This window comes from Arvicanthis niloticus, chromosome 14 (genome assembly GCF_011762505.2).
Source record: "Arvicanthis niloticus isolate mArvNil1 chromosome 14, mArvNil1.pat.X, whole genome shotgun sequence".
In the NCBI taxonomy this organism is placed as follows: Eukaryota; Metazoa; Chordata; class Mammalia; order Rodentia; family Muridae; genus Arvicanthis; species Arvicanthis niloticus.
In genome coordinates, this window is record NC_047671.1 from 73436961 (window position 1) to 73464733 (window position 27773).

The 27773-nt window shown below is 44.8% G+C and overlaps 1 protein-coding gene and 1 long non-coding RNA gene across 7 annotated transcripts in view; one reads left to right on the plus strand and one right to left on the minus strand.

Annotated features, from left to right (window-relative positions):
- The window catches only part of Slc35d4 (solute carrier family 35 member D4), a 146973-nt gene that overhangs the window by 36270 nt on the left and 82930 nt on the right, over nucleotides 1–27773 (plus strand). For all 6 annotated transcript variants that reach the window (XR_013103844.1, XR_004608215.2, XM_076912983.1 and 3 more), the window contains exons 6-12: nucleotides 308–333; nucleotides 6254–6305; nucleotides 7985–8033; nucleotides 9442–9487; nucleotides 12232–12267; nucleotides 15538–15572; nucleotides 24755–24824. Coding sequence is in view for 4 of the 6 variants with exons in the window: in XM_076912983.1 (XP_076769098.1) it covers nucleotides 308–333; nucleotides 6254–6305; nucleotides 7985–8033; nucleotides 9442–9487; nucleotides 12232–12267; nucleotides 15538–15572; nucleotides 24755–24824 (314 nt within the window). In the remaining 2 variants the exon portion in view is untranslated. The remainder of the gene's footprint in view (nucleotides 1–307; nucleotides 334–6253; nucleotides 6306–7984; nucleotides 8034–9441; nucleotides 9488–12231; nucleotides 12268–15537; nucleotides 15573–24754; nucleotides 24825–27773) is intronic.
- The window catches only part of LOC143434375 (uncharacterized), a 64880-nt gene continuing 52782 nt past the window's right edge, over nucleotides 15676–27773 (minus strand). Inside the window, exons 2-3 of the long non-coding RNA XR_013103845.1 lie at nucleotides 17368–17430; nucleotides 15676–15880 (exon numbers count right to left, since the gene is read on the minus strand). This is a non-coding gene — a long non-coding RNA (uncharacterized LOC143434375). The remainder of the gene's footprint in view (nucleotides 15881–17367; nucleotides 17431–27773) is intronic.

Sequence of the window (27773 nt, forward strand, 5' to 3'; positions counted from 1 at the left end):
ACTGTTTTGTCTGCTTATATGCACATCAAAGGAAGGCATCAGATCCTTTGGGACTACAGTTATAGATAGTTATGAGTCACCGTGTGGGTGTTGGGAATTGAACTCAGGACCTTAGGAAGAACAGCCAGAACTCCTAAACTCAAGTGATACTCTTTGCTGAGCCATCTCTCTATCCCCTGACAGTGAGCTCTTAAGCCCCCTAAAACATTTGTAATTTGTTTGCTTTTTAATCAAAATGTTTCTGTTCAAGGGAATTAAAGAGCTTTGAAAGAATAATGAATTGTTATGTCTCTTCACTTTCATACAGAAAACATCGCTCTCAAAGATCTGTAGGTAAGTTAAAACAGCTTGAAGATAGAAGATTTAACCTGATTTTAACTCAGCTGATAAACTGCTGTGTTGCAACCGGCTCCGCTCTCTCTACCTGGCTTGAGACAAAAGACTTAAAAAGCCTGGTTACTATGTTGCGGCCTGCTCCGCTCTGCCTGGCTTCAAACTGCCTCTCTGGTCTTCTGGGGTCTTCCGTCTTCGGGTCAGGGTCTAGAGGGGGAGAGAGTGAGGATGAAGAGAAGAGAGGCAAGGAATGGAGACAAGATAGAGGTTCTGATCCAGTCTCTGATCAAGTCTCTTTATTTGAAGGGAAATCTAGGGTATTTATACACTTTTGCCACGCCCCTTGTAGGCGTGTGGATATGACGTAAGCCTTGGAGGCGTGGCTAGCATGTGGATAGCTGCTTTCTAGGTGCTTTTTAGCCGCTTTCTGCTAAAGGTCGGCTTCCAACACTGCTGAAGGAGGGATTTATTATCATCACTTATACATTTGTGCTTTGTTTCTCATTTTTTAAATTGCTCCCTTCTTTTTGAGATATTTTCTTCTGAGGGGAAAAACTAACCCATGGTATATTTCCTCAATGAGTAAACAAAACTTCACTAATTGTGCAGTGGTGGTGATTGAGAGCCAAATGAAAGCCATGCAACAACTTACAGTCCAGAAAGTAAAAACAGGTGGGGGTGGGGAGATAGCTAGTTAATAGTACTTATCACATGAACATGGTGCCCTTGTTCAACCTCCAGCTCACACTTTAAAAGCCCAATGTGGTGGTGGATGTTTGTAATTGCAGTGTGGGATGTAATGGGGAGACACGGTTTTGAGACCCTGTCTCAGAACACAAATGGATCATTCCTGTGGTGTGACCTCTAGACTCCACAGGTTCACTCACACACACACACTCCCCATATGCACCCCTTCACACATGAACATGTATATGTGCACCCATGTATATTTAAAATGATATTTGCATTATTAGGCATCTTAGGGTTCCATTGCTGTGATAAAACACCATGACCAAAAAGCAAGTCGAGAAGGAAAGGGTTTATCCAGCTTACACTTTCACATCACAGTTCATCATCAAAGGAAGTCAGGACAAGCAGGGGCAGAACCTAGAGGGAGGAACTGGTGCAGAGGCTATGGAGAGGTGCTGCTTACTGGCTTGCACATCATGGCTTGCTTAGCCTGGTTTCTTATAGAACCCAGTATCAGCAGACCATGGATGGTGCCACCCACAGTGGGTTAGGCTCTCCTGTCATTCACTAATTAAGGAATCCTTACAGCTGGATCTTACAGAGGCATTTTCCCAACTGAAATTCTCTCCTTTCATATAACTCTAGCTTGGGTAAAGCTGACATAGACCAGCAAGCACCATGAGGTCTATGACTTTCCATGATGGTAAAAGTACATCTCAGGGTCTGAATTGTGGTTTCAGGCTATGATCATAGATAGGTTTTAAATGCCCTGTGCCTCAGAGGGGTCTCAGCAAAGTGTGTCCCAGGCAGGCCAGACTCTGATGTAGGTGCCTGTGCCTCCACATCCTTGTTCTGACAGTGTTGGTTGCTTGGACTGCCCTCTCCCTCAGCAGGGACTGAGAAGCTGCACCCTGAAGGCAGAACACCAGCGGATAAACTGGCTTAGGTTGTGTTGTTGTTGCATGGATTCCTGGCTTTCATCCATCCAGTCCCCCTCACCTTCCTTGACTTTTAGTACAGGTTGCACCTTGAGAAAAATGTCAACACAACCGTAGGACTCATCCTCTTCTTTAGAAGGAGATTAGCTGTTGTCAGAAGCTATTCGTGTTGTATGAGTGACGACCTGATGTAGTCAGTGTGGCTTGAGGGCAGGTGCTGTGGGAGCCAGTCTGGTCTCACCCTGAGACCCCCGTACTGCTCTTCCCGTTTGTGAGGGAAGCATTGTGTATTCTGGCTGGCCTTCCTCTTGAGGGAGGCCCCAAGCCCATCCAGATTCTCCTCCTCCCCACCAACCCCCCCACCCCGTTGCTATGCTGGCCCAGGAAGCCCCTGGTGGTCCCCTTCGCTCATCCCTCCCTGCCTTCAGACACCACCTGTCCTTTAGACACCACAGCTGCCAGAGGAGGGCAGACTGAGTGCAGTCTTCTGCATTGTGGCTGGCCCATGTTATTCTGACCTTCCCCAAACCAGGGCTCAGCTAGGAGGGATCCCCAGTGCCTCATTCTGCCTTGGGCCCTGACAGCTCTGCAAGTCTGGGTGCAGTACACAGACGGCCACATGTTACAGCAGGGAGGACCATAGCATGGGTTGGCATCACTGTGCACAGTGTACTGAGGCTGTGACTCTCAGATAGTACATTACATTGGTGTGTGTGTGCTTGTGCATATATATGTTTGCAATCTATATAGAGAATTCTATACATGAAGTATATATATTGATATGAGATGCCTAATCATGGTGGCATAGAAAGCCCTGTAATACCAGCTTCTCAGAAGGCTGAGGCATGAGATTTGAAAATTCAAAGCCACTTTAGGTAAGGTAATGAGATCCTGTCTCATGATAAAGAGTAAAACCAGGGCTGGGTTAACTCAGCTGCAGAGTCTTTGCTTAGTATAGGTGAGACTATAGGGCCTGCTCCCATTACTGAAGAAAAATTAAGATTTCCAGGTGCAGACGCAGATGCTGTGCTGAGCGCTGCCCTCCATGTGCAGATGCTGTGCTGAGCGCTGCCCTCCGTGTGCAGACGCTGTGCTGAGCGCTGCCCTCCATGTGCAGACGCTGTGCTGAGCGCTGCCCTCCGTGTGCAGACGCTGTGCTGAGCGCTGACCTCCGTGTGCAGACGTTGTGCTGAGCGCTGCCCTCCATGTGCAGACGCTGTGCTGAGCGCTGCCCTCCGTGTGCAGACGCTGTGCTGAGCGCTGCCCTCCGTGTGCAGACGCTGTGCTGAGCGCTGCCCTCCGTGTGCAGACGCTGTGCTGAGCGCTGCCCTCCGTGTGCAGACGTTGTGCTGAGCGCTGCCCTCCGTGTGCAGACGCTGTGCTGAGCGCTGCTCTCTGAGCCTTTGGCCTTCTCTTAGTTGCCGTTGATGCGACTGATCAGGGTAGGGATAGGGCTGTGCATGTTGCTGTCTTATAAAATGGCTAGAGAAGGAGGAGGAAGCTGGCTTGGGATCAGTGCTTTTTTGTGCCTCTTTTTAAAAGGAGAAATTTGTTGGACAAAGCCCAAAGAAAGCTCTTTCTGTGTATGAAGCCCAGAAGAGAGATGCCAAAACCCCAGGTGGACGTTTATCAGCAAGAAGAGCTCTGACGATACCTCTGAGTGGATGTGTTGGGATGCTTGTTTGTTTGGTTTGATTTTTTTGAAACAGGGATTTTTTGTGTAGCTCTGGCTATTCTGGAACTCACTCTGTAGACCAGGCTAGCCTCCACCTCAGAGATCTGCCTGCCTCTGACTCCCAAGTGCTAGAGTTAATGGCATGCACTACTACAATCTACTGTGTTGGGGTTTTGTAAGAGAATTTTTAAGAGGGATATTTTGTAGAAATCTCTAAATATACATACAAGTAGACAATATAAAATGAGGTCTCTGGGTGGGTTTCCTAGTCAGTGAGCCAGATCCACCCTCTCCCTTCCCTCAGGATCACTTTGATGCAAAGACTAGCATGGTAGCATTTCACCCGTATTTCAGGAGTATAAAAGGTTTTTCTTAAAAACTTTTTGTCTGGGAAGTAAAGAGTAAGCAAGAGGTGCTGGAGAGATGCTCAGAGGTTAAGAATGCTTAGATGCTTTTCCAGAGGACTCAGGCTCAATTCCTAGTAACCAGTGGCTTCTCACAACTGTCTGCAACTCTATTTCTAGGGGATCTGATACCCTCACGGAGACATACATGCAAGCAAAACACCAATGCACATGAAATAAACATAAACAAATCATTTTTAAAAAGACAGTATTTTAAAAAAGATTAAGCAAGACTCTTACAGTGGATTTCTACCTTTTTTGTTTTCTCTCTTCTCTCTCATATATATACAGACCCATGCATAGAATATATATTTATTTTTTTTAAACCTGATTTCTGACTCACTTGAGAATCAGTTTCAGAGCCCATGACCCTGTCCTTAAGTACTTTGTCTCCTAATATCAACTGTCCCTGATATAGCCGAAACACATTTACATTTAGCAGACTGCACTGATACCGAGTTCATGTTTAAAATTTGCCAGTATCCCATTTTGTCTTTTATAGGAGTTTCCCCTACAAGACGACATGTGTTTTCAATATCAACCAGTTCTTCAGCCTTTTTATTTATTTACTTGCCTTCCCATTAAACTTATTTATTTATTTATTTTTTACTTATATGAGTATGAAGACCCCCAAACTCAGGAGACCTTTACTCAAATCTTGGGAAGTCATAGCCACCCACAAACTCGCAAGACACCATACCTGGATGCAATCAGCAGAGGTTTATTAGGGAAGAGAGTTGGCAGCCAACCATCAAACTGCTCACCCACGCAGGAGTAGAGTTTGACAAAAGGCCAGCAAGCTAAGGGGCTTTTTTTATAGCACGGGGTGGGGAAAGGGAGGAATTTTCGTGAGGTTACACATGATTGGTTGCTTTACAAATTTTGAACATTAGCAGGCTGTAACACTGGGAAGACCTGGGCAGGGGGGAGGGGTAACCAAGAACAGTGGAAAGTTAGCTAGTTGTTGGAACCACCCAGATGACTTGCATCTTTCTCTGTGGTCAGGAATGTGTCTTCCTGCTTTGGGTCTTCCCCACCCACAGGTGGGTTTTCTTCCCTGAGGCTTGAGGAATGTTACTCTTCCTGGAATGTATCCCAGGGCAGTGAAGGCCTGAAATGTTACATTTAGTTCCCTTTTCTGGAACCTGCATTCTTTTGCTCAGGTCTAGGGGCAAAGAAAAAGCCTGTATATATTTTATAAAATGGTCTTTATAATTTTTCACTCTATAAGTACACTGCAGCTGTCTTTAGACACAGCAGAAGAGGGCATTGGATCTCCTTCTAGATGGTTGTGAGCCACCATGTGGTTTCTGGGACTTGAACTCAGGACCTCTGGTAGAGCGGTCAGTGCTCTTAACCAATGAGCCATCTCTCCAGCCCCCCATTAAACATTTTTAAATTACAATTTAGTGTGTGTGTGTGTGTGTGTGTGTGCGTGTGTGTGTGTGAGTGTATATGTGTGTGTGTGTGCCTGTGGTATTTAGAGGTTAAAGGACAACTAACTGGAGTTAGTTCTTTCCTTCCACCATGACTCCGGAATTAAACTCGTTAATTAAATTAATGAGAAAATTAAACTCATAATTAAACTATCATCAGGCATGGCAACAAGTACCTTTTACCTTCTGAAACAGCCTAGTCTTCACGTCTTTGATGGTCCAGGCCTGTTGTTTATGGATTGCGCCTAAGTTTAGGTTTATTGTATTATTTCCACATTATTAAATATGCCATTTGATTGATTCTGTGTTCTGAGTGTAACTTATCAAGAAGTGCATGTTTCATATGCTCCGTTATTGGAGATACTGAGATCAGTTATTTAGACAGAGAGATGATGAACCACAACATAACGTACTGTGCGTGCTGCGTTCTTCCAGTAACTGACATGGTTGTGATGTAATCTCCCAGTTTGCCTCTCTCATATCTGGGGGTATGGATGGTGAAGTGAACACTTTTGGAGTGAGCCAGCTCTAGTTCTCAGGAACTCTGTGAATACTGGAAACAGCTAGCTGAGCCACAGGAGACACCTGACTGTCAGCAGAGCATATAACTGTGAGATGTAGGTAGTGGGGCTCTCAGAGATGCTCAGGGGAGCTAGGTGCACTTAGAGTCCCTTAGTCACTTGCACATTCCAGAGGGTGTGTTTCTGCCTCCGCACATACTGAGACATGCTCTGATGTTGAAAGCTGAAGTTGTTTGTTTTGTCTGCCTGTCCACAGTGCCCTCTTCCTCTTGGCTGCTGCAGGGTGCCTTCCCTTCCAGGACTCTCAGGTAAGTCCAGGTGAACTAGGTACCTTCAAAGACCCTTTCGCTCTCTGAAACACACATAGATGTGCAATACTTCTGCGCCTCTTTGTTTTAGAACCAGAATGGCACAGCCTAGCAAAGATGCATAAAAGCTATCAGGCCGGCTGCCTTGTGGCTCAGCCTGCCATTTCTTCAGGCCTTGCAACAATGGCTCCTGGTGGGGTATAGCCTGACTTGTATAAGTGCCTCAGGAACCTTTGATCGCACACCTAAGTAACTAAAAATACTCAGGCACAGATTCAAAGCTGAAATCAACTGGTATCCTAAAATGTCTTCTGCAGGGGGATTTCACTGGCATCCTGTGCCAGATATAGTTTATCCTATAAGGCACTTAGAGGCCACTTGCAGCCCTAGTAATCACCTCATTGTTGTGGTAAATATTAATTGGGGGTTTCTATCTCAAAGACACAAAACCTTTATATTTGTAATAAGCCTTAAATGCATTAGAGCTGGGCAGGTATCAACCCTCTATGCTATTTTGTATACTTTCCTATCAATAACCTGTATATAACTTGCCACATTCTGCCTGGGCTGCTGCAACTCTAACTGATCAACCCTTATGGCCCTGTTCTCATGATCCACCTACCCCATGGTATCTTCTCTCTTCTCCTTGTGGTCTCTAGAGGTCTACTTGAGACCTCTAGCCTAGGAACTGAAGCCCTGCTCACCTCTCTTCTGCCCAGCTACAGGCTGTGGGCATCTTTATTTAACCAATAGTTTTAAATTAAGGAACAAAGTTATATAGTATCACTTGGTGTACCTGAGGATCTTCTCATGTGCGTGGTGGGGTGGGGTCAGTGGACAGCCAGACTTTGGGAGTCAGCATTTAGCATACATTATATAGCAACAGACTAAACCTCAACAGTTACCTTTTTGTATATGTGTAAACCATTTTTCTTTCTTACTTACCTTTCCCCCTCCCTCCCCTAGAATTAAGACCCTAGGGAGTGTCAGGCACTGAACTAGGCACCAGGGATAGAAACACTAACCCATCTATTCCAGCAGAAATTGGAGACATTTGTAGCAAAGAGGAGGGAAACAAACCAAGACAACAAATTATTATAACAGAGAGGCCAGGGCTCTGCCCAGGGAAACACTGAGGCTGGGAAATCCCTAAGAGGGCTCAGAGACCCTAAAAGTAGGAATAACTAACAGTTACGGGAGTTGCCTTACCATGGGGTCTGTGCCCATGTTTTGTGTAGTTTGCCTTATGTAAAGTGTCACAACACAGGCAAGAGAGATGGCTCATTGGGTAAGTACTTGAGGACCAGAGTTTGGATTTCTAGCACCCAGGTTTAAAAAAAAAGCTGGGTGTGGTGGTGCAAGCCTAAAATCCCAGTGCACACACCCGGTTATCTCTTAAGGGAGGAGACAGTAGGGTGTCTCCACCTAGGGTTAGACTCCATTCTTTACCGTAACAGACATACAAGTCTTTGGATGTCATGAGTTTGTATTTGAACACATTGGGGTGGTGGCAGAGAACCCAGGAAGTTGTCTGGGGCTCTGGGTGGGAAACAACTGATTCTAAGCCCCAGGAGGGCCGCTCTGGGTCTACTGCTCTGTGTTTCCCATCTGACCTGACTGCTGTACAGCTCCTGCTGTCTATAACTTGGCCCTTCTTTGCCTTTTTAATCCTCTTACAGTTTGATCCAGATGGATACTTTTGGGCTCTAATTCACTTCTTTTGTGTAGGTAAGTTTTAAAAGTCTTTTTTAAAAAAACAACTGAGGACTGTTATTAAGCTCTTACTGTGTAGCCATTTTTAGTGACCCAAGACAATAGGAAAATTAAAACTTTAAGATTAAAGTAAAATAGACATTTTCCAGATTTTGATTTTTTCTACTTTGTTTTTTTGCTTTTGATTTTTTGAGACAGGGTTTCTCTGTGTAGCCCTGGCTATCCTGGAACTCACTCTGTAGACCAGGCTGGCCTCGAACTCAGAAATCTACCTGCCTCTGCCTCCCAAGTGCTGGGATTAAAGGCGTGCGCCACCACTGCCCGGCGTGTTTTCTACTTTGAACTCAAGTATTTCCATTTTCAACATAATTCTTTTTTTGTACCAAACTCTCCTTGGTTTGGGTTTCATTTGTCTTTTTGTTTTTGCTTTTCAAGACTGGGTTTCTCTGTGTAGCCCTGGCTGTCTTTGTAGACCAGGCTAGCCTTGAACTCACAAAGACCCACCTGCCTTTGCCTCCCAAGTGCTGGGATGGAAAGAGCACAAGGCAAGTGCCACAACACCTGGCTTCGGTTTCATTTGTAATGCTGGTTGGTCTTTCCTAAAAATAGTGGTCTCAGTAGAGCAGCTGCTGGCATGATCACTCCAGTAGGAGCAAGGGTTAATTAATTTATTATTTAGATGCATCTGGAAGAGTCCAGAGCAGAGAGAAAGGGAGCAGGTTGGTCATAGCCAGGGCTGGAGAAGTAGGTGGAAGAGAGTAGTGGAGGTAGCAAGAGACAGAGCACAGCAGGAAAATCTCAAGAGAGGGAGAGAAAGTATTGGGTAAGGGGGGCTTGGACAAATCTGGATTATAAAGCGGATGAATAGCTGGAGGAGGGTCTCCTTTTGGGGAAGAAAAACTCATTTCACAAGTTCCTAAGGAATGCTTGCATTATCTGACCACCAGAAATCCTATAGTCCTGCTTGGGATCATTTCTGGATATATGGGCTTTGAGACCAAACACTCAGAATGGCCTGGCTAAAATTTTTCCAGACGCAAACAGAAATCCAGAAGGGTGGAATTAAAAGACAGTTTGATTTTAATTCAAGTCATGAGTTCAGAATTTCTCATTTGACTTGGTTGCAGTCAGAAAGCTTGGGAATTTCCGTTCGCCACATGCAACATGGGAAGAACTAAAACTGCCCTGTTATCAGTACCACCTGGCTATTCCTGGCCAAGCGCTTCCTGCTGGGCTGCAGGGCCTGATATTACCATGGGATCCCTGCACCCCTGGTGGTGTTTCCTCCTGTCAGAGTGTGAAATTGGGAGAGGGAGCCTGGAGCCAGCTACCCTTCTGCCTGTGGGTTTTCTGCTTTGCTGGAAGTATAGGCAGCTCCTTAAGCAGAACGTGCCAGAGACTTCTTGTGTCTCCTTCTGTCTAGGTTCTTACCAAATACTTCGGAAGTCCCGGAAGCCCAGTGTGCTCAGGTAAGCTCTTAACATTTGGCTAGCAAAGGAGATCAGACCCACAAAGATACAGGTCTTCTCTCTAGCCAGAGATGCAGCTAGGAGAGTAGATGGCCTCCAAAGCCATTCTTGTTACTAATTGGGCCACTTTTAGGCCTGTTGCCACCTGCCTTCAGCAGTGTGTGCATAGGCAAGGAAGTCTCTTATCCTGCAAGCATAGACATTTAGCACTTAGTGAAGTGCCCACACGCCCAGCTGTTCAGGGCGATGCTTGCTGACTGTAAGGGTCCATGATTTACCGAAGAGTGATACCCCAGACTCAAATAGTATGTAAATGCAAAGAGTGTTTTATTCTGCAGAAGTCCAGCATGTTGGGGTCTCCCCATTACCAAGATAGAGAGCCACCCAGGTGAGCTTGCAGGCCTGATTTAAAGCACATTAGGGAATCCCAGGGTAATGACCTCTATGTTAATCTGTTGGGCCCATCTCTATGGATATTCCATTACTTGGGTTTGGGGGATGGAAACTTGCTGGGGAGGTCTGGGAACTTGCTTCTCAGCAAGTTTTTACTCAAGTAGCTGAGGAAGTCTCGAAACTGTGGCTGACCCATTGTCCATGCCTCAGGCCAGGTGGCAGCAGCTTCTGAGGCCTGGACTTGCCTGGAGTTGCTCAGTGTTTGTAAAGAGAGATTGCCCATTTGAAGCCTGTCATGGAATCAGCCTACCCTTCTCACTACGTCTAGCACAGAAGGGCAGCTTCTGCCTTCTTGTTTTCATGGCTCCTAAAGCCTGACTCAGTTTATATCTGAATGTCTCTCTAATGTCCAGACTGATATAAGTAGCCAATGAAACAGCCTTAGTAACTGCAAATAAAAAGAAAAAACAAAAGGAAAGGAAAAAAGAATTTTTGCCTCCACCCAGTTGGAACCTGAGACTGGTTAGTTGGCCTCTGGGTGTGTGGGTGCCTGTAGGCGCAGAAAGGGAGACCTAGGGGATGACTTCTAAGCAAAGGCCCTGTCCCTGTGACTCCCAGGTGAAGGCCCTGTCCTTGTGGCACCCAGGTGAAGGTCTTGTCCCTGTGACTCCTAAGTTATGGCCTGTCCCTGTGACTCCCAGGTGAAGGTCCTGTTCCTGTGACTCCCAGGTGAAGGCCCTGTCCTGGTGACTTTCACTCCTCAGGTTGCCTTTGCTTTTTGAATGTTTCTGCAGCCAAAAGCTGCAGAGCCAGGTATGGTTTGGAAGATCTGTAATTAGTTCTTTTTTGGCAGGATGATCAAGAGTTCAAGGCTTCACTGGGCTCTATAGGAAAACCCATGTCCCGGAAAACAAAACAAAACAAAACAAAACAACAAAAACCCAAAGCTACACAAAGTATACAATGCTCACTTAAATCTGAGGTTGAATGTGATTCTTATAGTTCAAGTATCTACTACATGGTGTTGAACATACACTAAGATATAAGTTTTTAGCTGAGTTGTGAATTTATTTGAGTACTCTGGATTTTTACAAAGAAATCCTATGTGTGTGTGGCATGCATATGTGAGGTCTGCCTGTGCCACGGTTAGTGTGTAGGTCAGAGGATAGCTTCTGGGAATCAGCTCTCTCTTCTTCCTTCAGTTCTGTTTCTTTGTCTGTGGAGAGCAGACTGAGGGCCCAGAGCTGCACTTCCACCTGAGCCGTCTTGCTGGCCCTGGATTTTTATCTGCGTAGAATACTAGCCCTGGAAGCCAGTAAGTCCCATAGTTCAAAATAGTTGATAGCACTGACAGTGACCATGCTTTGAGAGTAGCCAGTACACACATGGGCAGCAGTAGACCCAGGCGACGAGTATATTTGTACTGAACTAGCAACTGTCTGCTCAAAAGGAATGGGTCCATTGACGCTAAACAACAATACAGGTTTAGAATTTGTATTTCTGCTTCTTTCACCTGCATGTCCACTGCAGTTCATAACTGATGTATTTGCAGAGGACCCGGTGTAGACCCACGTAGGCCCCGTGCTTGCTGCTTCAGTCTCTGAGAGCGTAAGCACTGTGCTTAGTTGATTCAAAGAGCCATGTTCTCCTGGTTTCCTCTATTCTGACTCTTACAATCTTTCTGCCTCCTCTTCCATGGGATTCTCTTAACTCTGAGGGGAGGGATTTCATGGAAACCTCAAGTTTAGACTCTCTCTCCAAATACTGCCTGTCAGGAAGTCTCTACGTCTGTTCCTATCTGCCTCAAAGGAAGCCTCTCTGGTGATGGCTGCACGGGGCACTGATCTATGAGTATATCAGAATATCATTGGAATCCCTCTATTTTGTCATGTTGCTCAGTGTTTGATTTGTATCCTAGGTCTCTGGCATCTAGTCTCTAGTTCTTGTTATCCAAGCAGTGTTGGGTATGGGTTCTTTCTTGAGGAGTGAGCCTTAAGCCAGATCCCTGGCCACTCCCACAAGTCTGTGCCACCATTGCTCTAGTGCAGCACAGATTGTAGGTCGAAGCCTTTGAGGCTTGACTGGTGTCCACATTTCCCTTTTGGTGACTTGCAGAACCTTCCCGAACCAAAGAGACTAGAACGTAGGGGTGAAGGCTAATGTTCAGTGAGTTGTATGGAGTTTAAAATGTTATTTCAGGTTAAATGACAAAAATTGAACTAAAATATGAAGTAGTCTTTTGATAATTTATGAAGTCAACAACTTAGAATTTATTAATAGAGGATAATGACCATTTATAGACTTAAAAATACTTTCCATTATTTCATGAGTTTTTTCCTCTTATTTCTCAGTGACATTGACCAGCAGTACTTAAACTATATATTCAGGTAAGACATTATTTACAGTTTTCAAGAATAATGTATCCCGCTTATGCCTCCAGATGAGTTTTTATATTCTAGCAGTATTTTTATTATAGAATTTTAAACATATTGACTGCTAGGGGCAAGTTTAAATTTTGTGTGTTGATCGTAATCTGAAGAATCTAAATGGTTGGCCTACCCTTAACCCTGGCAAGAGCCTGTGCTCTTTGGCCTTGAGCTTCAGAGGGTCTGACCCTTGTCCCTGAAGGATGAGAGATATTTTTTCTAGTGTCCAAACCGTTGCCTCTAGACTGAATCCTGAATCTCTTATTCAAGTGGCCCTGAGCTTGGCTCTTGTTGTTAAAGCCTGTCTTATCTGACCTCTCAACCCCCGCACCTTACACAGTACACACACACACACACACACACACACACACACACAGAGAGAGAGAGAGAGAGAGAGAGAGAGAGAGAGACTACATGCACACACAGACACCCCTCCAACAACATCTAGACACCCCCCTAATACATACATACATCCTTCAGCGTGCAGAGCAGAGAGCCACAGGCCACATCTCATTGATATGAAGCTTCAGACACTCTCAAGAGTCTACATTTTAATCTAGACCTAAGGTTGGTTCCATGGTGTGTTTATTAAGGTGTCTAGTGATGTCTGAGGCTTACTTTAGAAGCTTGAAGTATGGCGTATGAACTCCCGTGTGTGCCCAGCAGAGGATGGGGTTATCCTGCTCCATGGGAGGAATAGCTCAGGATAGTTTGGGGCTTTAGCAGCCTCAGGCTGTGCACTCCAGACTTGACTGAGAAAGTGCTCTGAGGATCCAGTTGTGCCTACATACTGACTTGCAGTGAGAGCACCAGGTTAGATATGTACCGTAGCATTTGGTGGTGGCAGTTTCTGATGGAGTGACTTGACTTACAACATTCAGCATTCACTGTAGCTCCATTTTCGGAGAAAGCTCCTATTGGACAACTCAACCCAGCAGTTATTAAAATGCCCATAGTATCTTGATCTTTAATTGGTCATGTGTGTGTTCATATGTGCACACACATGAGAATAAGTACTGGCAGTGGGCAAACAAGTCACATCTGGAGCCAGAGTTAAAGGGCATGTGAGTCCCCTGACATGGGTGCTAGGAACTGAACTCTGCAAGAACAGCACACACTAACTTCTTGCTCATCTCTCCAGCCCACCAAACACTGTTTGATGTAAAATTCTCCCTAAGCACAGCTGTTTGCTGCCTTTGTACTCAGAAAAAAAGTCCCTATCATTAGTTGTGCTGTGCTTAGACCAATAGGCTGGTGCTGTGTGTGTATTTGTGTGTGTGTGTGTGTGTGTGTGTGTGTGTGTTTTCCAGAGGTCAACTTCTGGTATCTTTCTTTGTTGTTTGCCTTATTTTTTGAAGGAAGCTCTCTCACTGAACCTGGAGCTTGCCATTTCAGCTAGGCTGCTGGCCAGTGACCCCTTGGGATCTGCCTGTCTCTACCTTCCAGCTACTGGCTGGGATTTAAGATACTTTTCCCCAAAATGCCAATGGTTCTTGGTGCCTAAGAATGTTTCCCAGTGCTATAGTTCAATGGTAAAGTCCCCAGCATGCACTGGGCGTTGGGTTTATTTCCCAGATGTTGGGTCATTGTAGGCAGTTCTATACAGAAGAAATGCCATACAACAAAGAAACAGCAACATAGAGAAATGAGCCTATGTGATATGCAGCTGTTTATTCTGCCCTCTCCCTCCTGTGCTGGGAGATGTCCATTGCCTATGACACTGGTGTGGGGCAGTGGGCTGTGAGAGGCAGCTGGGTACCTGGTCGAGTAGGCCTTGAACCCTGGAGACCCTCCAGGGATGGAAGGAGTTCGCCTTGCTCCTGGGCCTGTGGCTCCTTTCACATAGCCACAGCGCTCTACAGCTCCTCCCACAGAGAGGTTTGTGGACAGCGGTAGAGGGCATGATACAGGTCACAGAGCCTCAAGAGATCTCTATGAGATACCTAAAGGCCAGAAGGTGTAGCCAATTAAGCATTCCTTCCCAGACCCTCCTCCTGGCAAAAGGTATTTAACCTCGGGCCCACCCTGAGAACACGGGGTATAGCTTCATCCATTTTCCACCATGTCAATAAACATTTAAAGACCATGGCCACATCAGAGGAGCCCTCCTTCACAACCTCAACACGTGGCATCTAGTGAGTGTTGGCTCAGGTAATCTTTGCCTATGCAGAGAGAAGATGGATAAATTTGTGAGTGAGTCAGTTGGAAATTTACCTACTTTTCACATGCTCATCTTATGTCAAAAATATCCTTAGCTCACATCCAACAGCTAGCTTTTATCTTGCAACCTACTTGAATTGGAACTTGCTTTGTTTAGCTTTCAAATAATCATTCTAAGTTAAGTGAACATTATAATAGGGTCAGCCAGGCCCAAGGAAAGGGACATGAAACCCTGACCCAGGCATGAGCCCTTTCTAAGGGTTTATTGCTGTGAACAGACACCATAACCTTGGCAACTCTTATAAAGGCAAACGTTTAATTGGGGCTGGCTTACAGTTCAGAGGTTCAGTCCATTATCATCATGGTGGGAGCATGGCAGCATGCCGGCAGACATGGTGCTGGAGGAGCTGAGAGTTGTACGTCTTGATCTGAAGGCAGCCAGGAAGACACTGTTTTCTGCAGTCAACCAAGAGGATGCTAGAATTCTACACTGGGCAGAGCCTAAGCCTAGGAGACCTCAAAGCCACATCCACAGCCACACCCCTCATACAAGGCCACACCCCTCATACAAGGCCACACCTACTCCAACCACGCCACACTTCCTAATAGTGTCATTCTCTGTGGGCCAAGCATTTAAACACATGAGTCTGTGGGCACCAAACCTATTCAAACCACCACAGCCCTCTTGCCAAGTCATAAGCCATTCCCAGAGATTCAGGATCTGGGTTCAAGCAGAAAGACCAATGAGGGGTAGTCAGTTTCTTTCAGGTAACTTTAACTGGAGAAATTGGATGGAAATGTGTATTTTTAAATGCATTTTTAGGCCGGGCGGTGGTGGTGCACGTCTTTAATCCCAGCACTTGGGAGGCAGAGACAGGCGGATTTCTCAGTTCGAGGCCAGCCTGGTCTACAGAGTGAGTTCCAGGACAGCCAGGACTACACAGAGAAACCCTATCTTGAAAAACCAAAAAAAAAAAAAAAAAAAAATGCATTTTTAGGTGTTGGGTGTGTGCTGAAGAAAGCTTTCTTAACTGTTCTGCAGCGTTTTTCTGTTTGTTTTGGTTTTTTTAGTATGGTACTCCTGGCATTTGCATCTCATCCCACAGGTAAGCTACTCTAGTGGTTATTTGTATTCTTGTTCAAAACCAGGAGTCTGACCTGGTTAGATCTCTGAAGATGTTCTGTAAGAGACTAGAGGATATGAATAGTCTGCTGATTTGAAACTACATTTAACCCAGGTGGGTGGGAACGTGGCTCAGTGGTAGAACACTTGCCTGGCTGTCTTCAGACACCAGAAGAGGGCATCACATCCCATTACAGATGATTGTGAGCCACCATGTGGTTGCTAGGAGTTGAACTCGGAACACCTGGAAGAGCAGTCAATGCTCTTAACCACTGAGCCATCTCTCCAGACCTGAAAGTGGACATTTCAAAGGATGATTAATTATGGTGTGAATTATATCTTAATAAGAAAGTATATCAGAGACAAAAAAAGAAAACTCTCTAATTTGAGAACTAGTTTGGAGTGTGGTCACACTGAAAGAGAGTAATTCTCCTTTAAACTATATTTGGTTGTGTTACTCAGTGGTAGAGACTTAGAGACTTGTATAGCATATGTGAGCTCTGGGTTTAATTCCTAGACCGCGTGTGCGTGTGTACGCACACACACGCATGCATGCACATGTGTAAGCACGTACTGTAAACTTGTTATACAAGAGGAGTCCTGTCTGTGACTTCACATTAACCAAAGTGATGTCATTGAAGAGGCTTGGTACAGGAAATTTCATTCATGAGAAGGAGTTTTGCAGAGCTAATGGTTGGTTGCACCTCTTATGTCAACAACCTTGACTTCCCTTGCTGTAGACAGCTGAGGCTCCCTAGGAAATGAATGCCCTCAAAATTTAGTGTTCAGAGTCCTAGATGTCTAAGTGCCATAGCAGGGCTTTGGCAAAAGCCCCGGCAAAGGTATGTATGGAGTGATGAATGGATATGTCCATTGGCAGCAATCCAGAAGGAGTGGGATTCTTCCTGTGTGTACTAGAAGCAAGTTCATGATATAATCCTTGAGCAGTGACATTGTAAGCCACACTGCCTTGTATATTGGGTAATGTGAAGGTGTCTTCTTTTTTTCTTTTGTGTGTACATATGCATGTATACATACATATTAGTGCATGCTAATGTGTGGGGGGATGTACACATGTGTGAGTATGTGGATAAAGGAGAGGCAGACTGTGGGTATCATTTCTCAGGACATCATCCACATTGACCTTTTGAAACAGGGTCTCTCACTTTTACTGGATCTGACAATTCAGCCAGACTAACTTGCAGGTAGCAAACCTTAAAGAGTCGCCTGTCTCTGATGTTCCAGTCCTAGGATTACAAACACGCCACCATGCCTGTGTTTTATGAGATAGGTGCTTGTGTGGCAAGCATATTGTGAGCCATCTCTTTAGCTGTAAGCTTCATTCTTTTTAAAAAAGTGTTCTGTTGGTCACCAAGGTCATGTTTATCACTTTCTTAGAGCTTTTACAAATGGTTTATCAAGATGCCTTAAGAATGGATATGTCTGCTTATCCTGTCTCCTATTTAGGGAGTCCCACAGATGTCAAAGCTTAGTAGCAATGAAGTTTTCCATTGAGCTGAGTCTGTATGAGTTGTGCACAATCCTTAGAACTGTGTAGGGACTAACCTATACAGCTACAAGCAGCAGCCCATCACTTCGAAGTCACTCAGGAATAGTTGAGTGCTTGATTTTTGTTCTTAGAGCAGGTTTCTTAGAGCAGGTTATCAAGACATTAAGGGCTATGGTATGAAAACGACAGGAATTAAGTGTCTTAGTTTCCTTTCCTGTTGCTGTGACCAAGTACTCTGACAAAAGCGACGTTAGGGAAGAAGACTCACAGTTCAAGGGTCTTGTCCATCCTTGTGCAGAAGCCAAAGTGACAGGAGCTAGCCACATCCCATCTGCAGTAGGGAAAAAGAGCAATGAATGTCTGTTGTAATTCAGGTCATCCCTGTATCTGTTCTTTCCCAGCCAGGGAATGGTGCCACCCACAGTGGGTGGGTCCTTCCCTCCTCGATATAATTAAGAAACCTCCTATATGCATGCCAGAGCGCCACTGCCCAGATAATTCCAGATTTTATCAATTTGATGATTAACAGTAAACATCACACTCAGAATGTACAAGACCTCTTGGGAGTCCGTTACATTAACTTTAAATGGATCCTAGTGTCTTCCATCTCAGAATTTTATTGCTGAAAAGAGACACCATGATCGTCACAACTCTTATGAAGGAAAACGTTTAGTTGGGGCTGGCTTACAGTTCAGAGGCTGAGTCCATCGTTGTCATGGCATGCAGCCAGACTTGGCGCTGGAAAGACAGCTTAGATGTCTACATCGGAATAGTCAGGCAGCGGGAAGAGAGTGCCTCTGGGCTTGGCTTAGGGCTCTGAAACCCCCAAAAACAAGCTCCAAGTGGCATACTTCTTCCAACAAGGTGACATTTCCCAACAGTGCCATTCCTTATGAGCTTTGGGGCCATTTTCACTTAAATCACCACATTTTCTAATGTTTGTTTGCAACTAATTCTAAAAAGTTCAGCAGATAAAACAGCTATATAGACTTGTTGAGTCTTAGAGTAGATGGATATTTAACTAAGAAAGTATGAGTATCCCAGAGTGTTTGTACCATTTGCCATTTCACCCAGAACAGCATAAGGGTTCAGTGGCTTCACACCCTCACCAACCTTTGTTATATCTGTCTGACTTGATCCAGCAGGTGAGGGCCTCCTGGTGCAGTTCTTGCCTGAGCTTCCCTCTCCCTCGGTTCTGAGAGGCTGTAGCATGAGTTTCCCTGTAAATGCCTCTTGGGATCAGGCAGAGCGTTTGCATGCCTCGAACACTGAGTTTCTGTAGGTTTTGGGGAGACAGAGCTGACCTGTTCCTCAAGCCATTTTACAAGTTAATAAAAGGGCTCAAGAACCTTAGAACTATAACTAAGAAGATCTCATTTCTTTCTTTTTAAACTCTTTGACCTCTAATAGAGATAGTCTTCTCATGTTTAAAAGTCTTCTCTTGCACCTTATATTCTTACGGGGTCATTTGCTGTGGTATTCAAAAGAGGAGCTTTAAAGCAGTCAGAAGAGCAGGGAGCTCTCAGAAATGTGAGTCAGTAGAGACCTCGGTGCATGGCTTTGATTCATGAGAAGCCGTGGCTTGAGGTAAAGCAGCAGCAGCAGCAGCCGCCGCCACCACTCTTTGGAATTGAGACCCCCCACTTCCTGCCTTGATCATTCACTGCCAGTTCTGGGGCTGAGATGGGGTGAGAGGAATCTTCCCTTGTGCTTCACCTGATGTTAGTGTAGCAAGTCATGCTACTTCACTGTTGCAGTTTTTTATTCTGTTACCTTCAGAGCAGTGGGGTTCATGTCCTCTGCTACCTGGAACCTAGCCATTCAGGATGTTCACACTTGCTTAAAGAAGCCTTCTGCGGCTGCCATCAGACATGGGTCAGGTCCCCAGCCACTTATGTGGTGCTTCTGCCATGTAGCTCAGCAGAGAAAAGCAGAGGAGTGTTGTTTTGTTTTAAGATTATCATTTTATGTATATGTGACTAAGTTATGTATGTGCACCATAAACATGCACATATGTACAGAGCCTGGAAGAAGGCATTAAAGCCCCTGAACTAGAGTTACAGGGTGTCTTAGTTCTTAGTTAGGGTTTCATTGCTGTGAAGAGATAGCATGACCAAGGTGGGGCTGGCTTACAGTTTTAGAGCTTCAGTACTTTATCATGGCAGGAAACATGACAACATTCAGGCAGATATGTTGCTGGAGAATGATCTGATAGTTCTACATCTTGATCTGAAGGCAGCCAGGACAAGACTCTCTTCCACGCTGGATGGAACTTGGGCATAGGACCTCAAAGCCCAACCCAACATTGACACATTTCTTCCAGCAAGACCACATGCCTTGTAATAATGCCACTTCCCATGTGCCAAGCATGTTCAAACCACCACATTCTACTCCCTGGCCCCCATAGGTTTTTTCAAACACTGGGGGGGGGGGGGGAGGGCTATACCTAGCCATAGCATAATGCAAAATAAATTTATTCCACCTTCAAAAGTCCTCACAGTCTGTCACAGACTCAACAATGTTTAAAAGTCCAAAGTTCAAACTCTCTTCTGAGATTCATGCAATCTCGTAACTGTAATTCCCTATAAAATCAAAAAGCAGATCACATACTTCTAATATCACAGGGTAAACACTACCATTTCAAAACGTCATAGTGAGGAGCTATTGGACCAAAACCAACTGGGCAAGCTCCAAACTCTGCATTTCCACGTCTGATCTCCAGGCACCTGACTGCAGCACACTTCTTTCTCTTGGGTTAGGTCCACTCCCTGTTAGCAGCATTTCTAGACAGGTATCCCATAGCTGTGGCATTTGTAACATCTCGGGGCCTCCAGGGCAACTTCAACTTCACAGCTTCTTGTTCCAGTGTCTGGGATCCACACATGTCTTCTAGGCTCCCCCAAGGGGCTTGGGTCACTTCTCCAGTTCTGCCTTCTCTAGGCTCTGGTTGACCCCACTGCTGCTGCTGTTCTTGGCAGTCATCCCATGGTACTGGTATCTCCAATACGCTGGGATCTTCTGATGCAACTAGGCTTCACCAATAGCCTCTCATAGGTCCCTTTTATGGTGCCAAGCCTCAACTTCTTTTCCTGACCCCTTTAATCCTAGGTTGTCAGATGCCCCTGAGGCTGCACCTTCACCAATGGTCATTCCTGGACTCTCAGTCCCATTCTTTAGCTGTTCTCCATGACTCCTCCATGCCTTTAAAACCAACAATGCCCGGGTGATTCACACGTTACCAAGTCTAGGTGTAAGCAAGTGTCCTATCTCTGGAACACAGCTTCTTTGTGCTCTTAAAAAACGTTTCCCAGAAGATTTCACCACAGTGATGCTGGTCTTTTATTAATCACTACTAATTTTTTAGCTCCAGCTTTCTGTTTTCCAACTCCTTCACTGCCTAAAGTTGGCTGTCCTGGAACTTGCTCTGTAGAATGACCTTGAACTCAAGATCTGCATTCCTCTGTCTCCTGAGTGATAGGATTCAAGGCATGTACCATGGTACCTAGGTGTAAGCTTTTCCTTTTCACAAGATCTTTATAAGTTTGGATTGTAATTCATTACACAAATACTCAAGTTGACAACTGAGAATAGCCATCACAATCCATCCTTTGTGAATTTCACACATAATATCTTTTTATGCCCAAATGAAAACAATAACCAGATCATAATAACATTTAACATAATATAACTAGCCCTTGTTCAGTTTCAAATGCATAAACAATAAGCTTAGCTGGGTGGGATCCTTTCCCAAGGTCGCCATTTCCTTAACTCTATTTAATGTTTTTGAACACAGGATGTAGCTTCATTCTACTTCCTGGTGTCCCTTTACTCTTTGGATCATGCATTTTGCATTTTTCCTTTCTAGGCTTGCTAGAACTCTCTTCATGAGAGTGAACCACAGATAAAAATTTAAACTAGGCTTTTTGAGACTTTCTTTGTCAATGTAGTTAATTTAAATTTCTACTTTATCCTCAGGCAGACTTTGGACAAGAGCAAAAAGCAGGCACATTATTCCCCAGAATATCACAAGAACAATATCTAGGCAACATACTAAAATTCTTCTCTTCTGAAACCTCTTGAGCTATGTCTTAGTTAGGGTTTTACTGCTGTTAAGAGACTCCATGACCAAGGCAACTCTTACAAGGACAACATTTAATTGAGGCTGGCTTACAGGTTCAGAGGTTCAGTCCATTATCAAGGTGGGAGCAGGGAAGCATCCAGGCAGGCATGATGCAGGAGGAGCTGAGAGGTCTACATCTTCATCTGAAGGCACCTAGAATACTGACCTTTACGCAGCTAGGATGAGGGTTTTTAAAGCACAAGCCTACAGTGGCACACCTACTCCAACAAGGCCACACCTCCAAATAGTGCCGCTTTCCATTGGCCAAGCACAATCAAATCACTACACAGGTTGTGAGCCTCCTGATGTGGATGCTGGGAACCGAACCTGGGTCCTCTGCAAGAACAGAAAGTGCTTCATTGCTGATCCATCACTAGCTCCTATAGTGGCTGAATTTGTGTGTCAACATGACACAGTTAAGAATCATCAAGGAGGAAGGAGCCTCAGTTAAAGAAATGCCTCCATGAGATCCAGATGTCAGGCATTTTCTCCATCAATGGAGGTGAGTGTTGGTTTTAAGTTTTATGAGAAAGGAGGCTGAGCAAGCCAGTAGGCAGCACCCTTCCATGGCCTCTGCATCAGCTCTTGGCTCCAAGTTCCATCCCTCCTTTAGTTCTTGTCCTGACTTCCTGCAGTGATGGACTGTGATCTGGAAGTGTAAGCCAAATAAATCCTTCCTCCCAACGTGGTGGTCATGGTGTTTTGTCACAGTAATAGAAACCCTAACTAAGACAGCTCCCAATACCTTCACATATTCCTTAGGCTCCTGGATTAAGCTCTCCTGGGCTAGAACAAGCTACAACTGTAACATCCTTGTGGTGTTTATAGCAGTGTCACCAACCTTTGCTGTTTATGGGCAGATAGGTTCCCCTTTTTGTTTAAAAGTCCTATTTTTTGCCCATTTTGGTAATCTCAGTACTAGGGAGGTGGAGGCAGGTAGATTACTCTGAGTTTGAGGCCAGCCTGATTTACACAATCCTAACTGTCCTAGAATATGCAAATATTCCCCTGCCTCCATGTGTGAGTGTGTCTCTGTGTGTGTGTGTTTGATTCTACTTTTTCTTTGCTTTTGCATTTTTAGTTCTTGTTTGGTTTATTTAATTTATTCACCTGTTTGTTTTCTAGAGAGAGAAAGGTGTGGAGTTGGATGGGTAGGTAGGATCTGAAGGAGGGAAAACCATGATTAGATTATAATGTATTAATACAATGAAAAAATTGCTTTTTTGAGTGACATATTGAGGGCACCAAAAGGACACATTTAGAGTCAGCTACAAATGTAGGGTCACAGAGTCAAGTCTAGAACATGTCTGGCCTATCAAGAAGCACCCACTCTTTCAGACCCTCTTCTTTCAGCATTGCTTGCTAAGGCATCTTTGTGGCCACTGGGGTGAGATGGACTCTATGCTCTCAAGGATTGATATTTTTGGTTGTGGGGCAGGCCAGTTGTCCAGGCAAGCAGATGTTGTGTAGATGGTTTTAGAAATGACTTAAGGATAACAGCAGGCTATTCCTTTCTTATGGATTTTTGCTTCTCACCCTCCCTGTAACTCATGAGAGTAGCTTCTGTGGTCTGGATAGTGATTATCATCTGGCTCGCAAGTTCCTTATAGCTGTGATTTGTTCTTTATTTCCTTCCCTTCCTGTTTATCCCAGACCATTCCTCTTGTTCTTTAGACTCCCAAAGCCTGGGCTATAAATACTACCCATGTACCCTCACCAGGTTACCCAACCAGAATGTTTATGACAAAATGGGATGTCAAGAGGAGGTGCATTCAGGGGCTCCAAGGTCCTGGATTTAACTGATAACCCTCTCTGCCATTCCTTGTTGTCTCCCTGACAGCCTGCAGTTCTTCTCACATGGGGAGGGAGGTTGGACAAGGACCAGCAGCTGCAGAAAAGACAGAACAGATTCTCCACGGAAGTCCATCCATGGCTGAGTAGGGCCTCAGCCTCTCTTGCAGTCTATAGTACCAGGATTGTCTTGGTTGTCATTCCTCTGCAGAAAAAGCCTTCAGTGTTCTTTTCTGTGCCTTGTACATTATACACTGTAGTTTTGAAACTGTCAGGTAAAGGCAGGCTCTTTTCCTCTGACATTGTCCTCTGTGTGGATGCTGCCCGTTAAAGGAAGATCTAAGGTCTGGGTTGACCTATTTGCTCATTCTGGTTCCACAGTTCAACAATTACAAAATTTTAGCCTTGTTTCTTCTCTGGGCTTCAGATGGAGTTGGAGTACTAGAACCTCTCAGAGCTGCTGCAGGGTGTAAGAGCTAGTCACCACATTCTGCACAAAAGAGGCTCCTTCGAAGTGACCACCATCATCACTTTATTCTTAGTAGGAGGCGACAACTGGAGGGCTGAATTACTAACGCAGGTTCCCATTGGAAGGTGGAAGACATTGCATGGAGTGGTGACCTGAAGACAATGAGGCCTTGCCTTTCCTTGAGCTGCAGAAAAACTAAATCCCACAGAACTCTTCTGTTAGACATACATGTTTATAAATGAGGATCTGTCTCAACTGTTAAAACATCCAAACAGTCAGTAGTACAGAATTGGAGCTAACAGCTAGCTGACCATTTGAGGTCACATCGGAGGCTTTACAGAAGGGTAGCAGCCCCGGAATCTTGTTCTGAAATGCATGCATGTGTGCCTGTGTGTGTGCATGTGGGTGAACTCACACATGTTCCTGCTGATGGAACCCAGGTTTCTGCATGTGCTGAGTTGTCTGTGATGTTCTTGAGGAAAGAGCTCTTAGAGCTCCACCGCGAAGCTCTTCAGCAGGGGATCTGGACTTAGGGGTCAGACCAGTCCCCCAGACTGTGCAAAACACACCCGGATCAGGGCCCAGGCTTCTGGAGAGCCAGGCTCCTGCAGAAACTCCAGATTAGGAAGGATTAAGCTGTCCACTGCCGAAATGCTTAATTCCTTTTCTTGAGACATTTTTGGAAGGGTTTCTGCTTTTTAAATCTTCTGACTTCTTGTTTGTGACCAAGTTCAAATTCCAGAGAGAAACAGCCAATATGTGTGATTATTTTCTCTTGTACTAAAAGTGGAACTAAATGAACTTACTTCACGAGAAATATATGTATCCTCTGGGCCTTAAACTAAACCGAGTGTGCATGGTTGCCCTGGGCCCTGTGCTGTTTGTACAGTAGTTAAACAAAAGGAAGACTCTAAAAAAAAAAAAAAAAAAAGACCTTTCCTCTGCCACTGTCCCTTGTGTGGCTGCTGGCTGCTGAAGGGAAGATCTAAGGTTTGGCCTGACCTGGGTGTACAGTCTGGCTCCACAGTTCTACACAGTTTTAGCCACGTCTCTTCTCTGGGCATTAGTTGGAGTGTGGATAATAGAACATCTCAGGGTTGCTGCAGAGTGTCAGAGAGAAAGCCACTGCATTTCACATTATTCTTAGTAGGAGGTAATAGAAGATCTTATGTGGCAGCTGGAGGGCTGAGTGCATTGTGTAGAAGACATTGTAGCTGGGTTGAGGACCTGAGGGAGCTGTGTGGACCACTGTATCACCATTCCTGTATTCCTTAGGTGACCTCTTCGGTGCCCTGGACTTTCCATTCCTGTATTTCTACAGATTCCATGGCAGCTGCTGTGCCAGGTAATCTTGAGCCAAGTCATGTATATTCTGTGCCATAAGCTATGCCACTTCAAAGCCTAGCATAACTACAGTAAATTGAGTGAGTTGCAGAAGCAAGTAGGGGTTACATCTATCTGTCCCCAGCAGGTTGTCACTGAACACTCACAGGTGCTCAGTGCCAGCATGAGTCCAGCAGACCCTGGCCTGTTGCAGTGCCTCACTCAGGACCATGGTTTTCGAGTTTGCTGAACAGCTACACTTTGCCTGCCTTGTCTCCTTCACAGCCGTCACACAGAACTTCAGTGTATAAAACTAATGAAATTGACTCAAGTTGAGGGACTTTGTGCCTCTCAGCTTGCAGTTTGGTTTTTTTTTCTTGCTGCCGAAGGCAACCTGCAAAACCTGCCATGGAACTCTGAGTCTCATAATTACACTGTAGAGATGGGAGTGTAGATGCCTAGACACCAAGGGGGTCATTAGTGTCTAGCCTTTGGAAGGACTCGGGTGGAGACCATCGGCTGAGCACACAAATACACAGAGCTTCTTGCCGCCCTGCCCCACCATTTCTAGAAAAAGTTTTGAGTGGCGAGAAGTAGGAGACAGTCTCAAGCTTGTATTTTGCTGTGGTGGAAAGAGAAGACCTAGGCCAACCCCAGGCTTAGTGGTTGCTTGTGGGCAGATTATCCAAGTTCTTCCAAGGTGTTTCTCCCCTAGTCCCCAACTATAACAGAACATACCAGTATAGGGCTCCTGTATTTATAAATTCTTAAACATCATGCCTGGCTCAGGAAATGTCATTATTAATATACCTACTCAGGTCAGCTATAAGAAAAGTCTGAAAACTGTTGAGTCCTGGTTCTGTCAAGAAATCTTTTTTTTTTTTTTCCATTTGAGAAATATATTTTTTTCCATTTTTTATTAGATATTTCATTTACACTTCAGATGCCATCCCCTTTCCCCATTCCCCCCCCCCCTTAGAAAACCCCTATCCCATGCCCCCTTTTCCTTTTTGCATTTATACATTTTAAAAAAATGTTAATCATAGGCTTTATAAGTTTGGTATTGTTCAATCAGAGGTGTAACCCACTGACCAACCTAGATATATCAACTGTCTTAGACTGGTGGAGATACATAAACATCTGCCTCCCTGTCTCCCCCCTCTTTCTCTCTTTCATCACCTAGCTTCTCTCCTTCTTCTCCTCCTCTTCTTACTCCTTCTCTTCCTCTCAGTACTCCTCCCACCTTAGCTCCTCCTACATATCATCCTTCCTGTTAAAATGAAACTTTTATGCAATAAATCCTAGCTAATCCTCTCTATTCCCACAAAACCACTACTTTTCCTTAGAAAGACAGCCCAACATTTACCACCTTAGTCCCCAAGCCCAGGGAATAGGGGCGCTGACTCTTTATTAGCTTCCTCAAGCCTGTCAGGAAATCTTAATCAAGTTTTTAACTTGTTTTTACTCATCTAGCAATAATGACTATATTTGTCTCACAGGCTTTTATACTAGTTAGTACAAGTGGATACTTACAACAGTGCCTGTGCATAGTAAGTGCTATTGTCATTAGTCACAAAACAAAACAAGACCCCAAATCCTCACAGCTATGAATAAAAGCTAGACTGTTGTTCCCACATAGAAAGTGGTATCTATAGAGCAGTCTTTGAAGATAGATAAAAAGTTGGTATGTGTGGACTGGAGAGTTGGCTCAGCAATTAACAGTGTTTGTTGCCAAGGACCAGGTTTGATTCCCAGTACCCTCATGGAAGCTCACAACCATCTGTAACTCCAGTCCCAAGCTGCACATGGATACAGGGAAGCAAAACAACCATACATATAAAATAATAAAACAAATTAATCAAAAAAGCTAAGTCTGGAGTGGGCATATCATGTTCCATTGGGGCAATGGGGGCATTATTATAGAATTTCTGCATTTGAGCCTTGGAACGATTTCTGTATCACCCTCAGAACAGTATCAGTAATGCTCCTGTCGTCTCTCTCAACCCCTGTTAGTCTGACTAGCCTGCTCACTTGTCCACGAGCCAAGCTTTCATGATGTAACTCTTGCTGCCTAGGCACCTGCAACTGGCGTCCCTTGAGCATGATTGTTTGGTAGTATGGGCAAGCATGCTCTGGAGTATGGTCAACACTAGTTTGGTTATTTGGAACAGAACAGCACCTTCACAGCTCACTGGTGTTGACTTTGCGTGGACACACTCTGGCTATGTTTCTGGTCCTCTGTAATCAACAGCTTTCTCCTAACTCAACATGTTAGATCAGCCCTTTTATTTTAAAGATCTTTGCTTGAATTGTCCTAACTCTCTATCATTTTACCCTCCTGGCTTCAATACAAAGCTGACCTTTTAAAAAATGTGTACAATTCCCTCACATCATTTCAATGGATCCTCCATGGTCATATATTTCAGATTAGGAGTGTTCCCTTCAGGTGGTCCTGGGAAATCAGAGAAAGATCATGGGTACCTGATGGGAGGGAGGTAGCCATAACGCAGAGACCCTGAAACAAATCTCTCTTTCTCCCAGGATCCTTCACTTCAGGGATTCTCTGTCTTTTTCAGAGGGGTGTTCTCCATATCAAGGGGTGGGTGAACTGAAAGGAGGAAGATAAAGATGAGGTAGTTTAAAAAAATAGATACCTTTACATGGAGGCTAGGTGACTACATATTTATATGGGCGACTGAGTGCACTCTAACCTCAGAACAGAGTTAGGAACGATCTAAATGTGCAGCAGTAGGGTCCTCGGCAACGCTACAAGAAGCCAGGTAAGGTACTGTACACTTGAAAAGCCTACTAACTTCTGTACCAGGACAAATGGCCTGGCCAAAATAAATCATGCAATAGTAGATAATTAAACTACTGTAAACCATAAAAAAGGAATTATTTACAAACTAACAAGTCAGGCAATGGGAGGAAAGCATTGGCTGTCTCTAAGCCACAGAGTCTAGCTCATCCT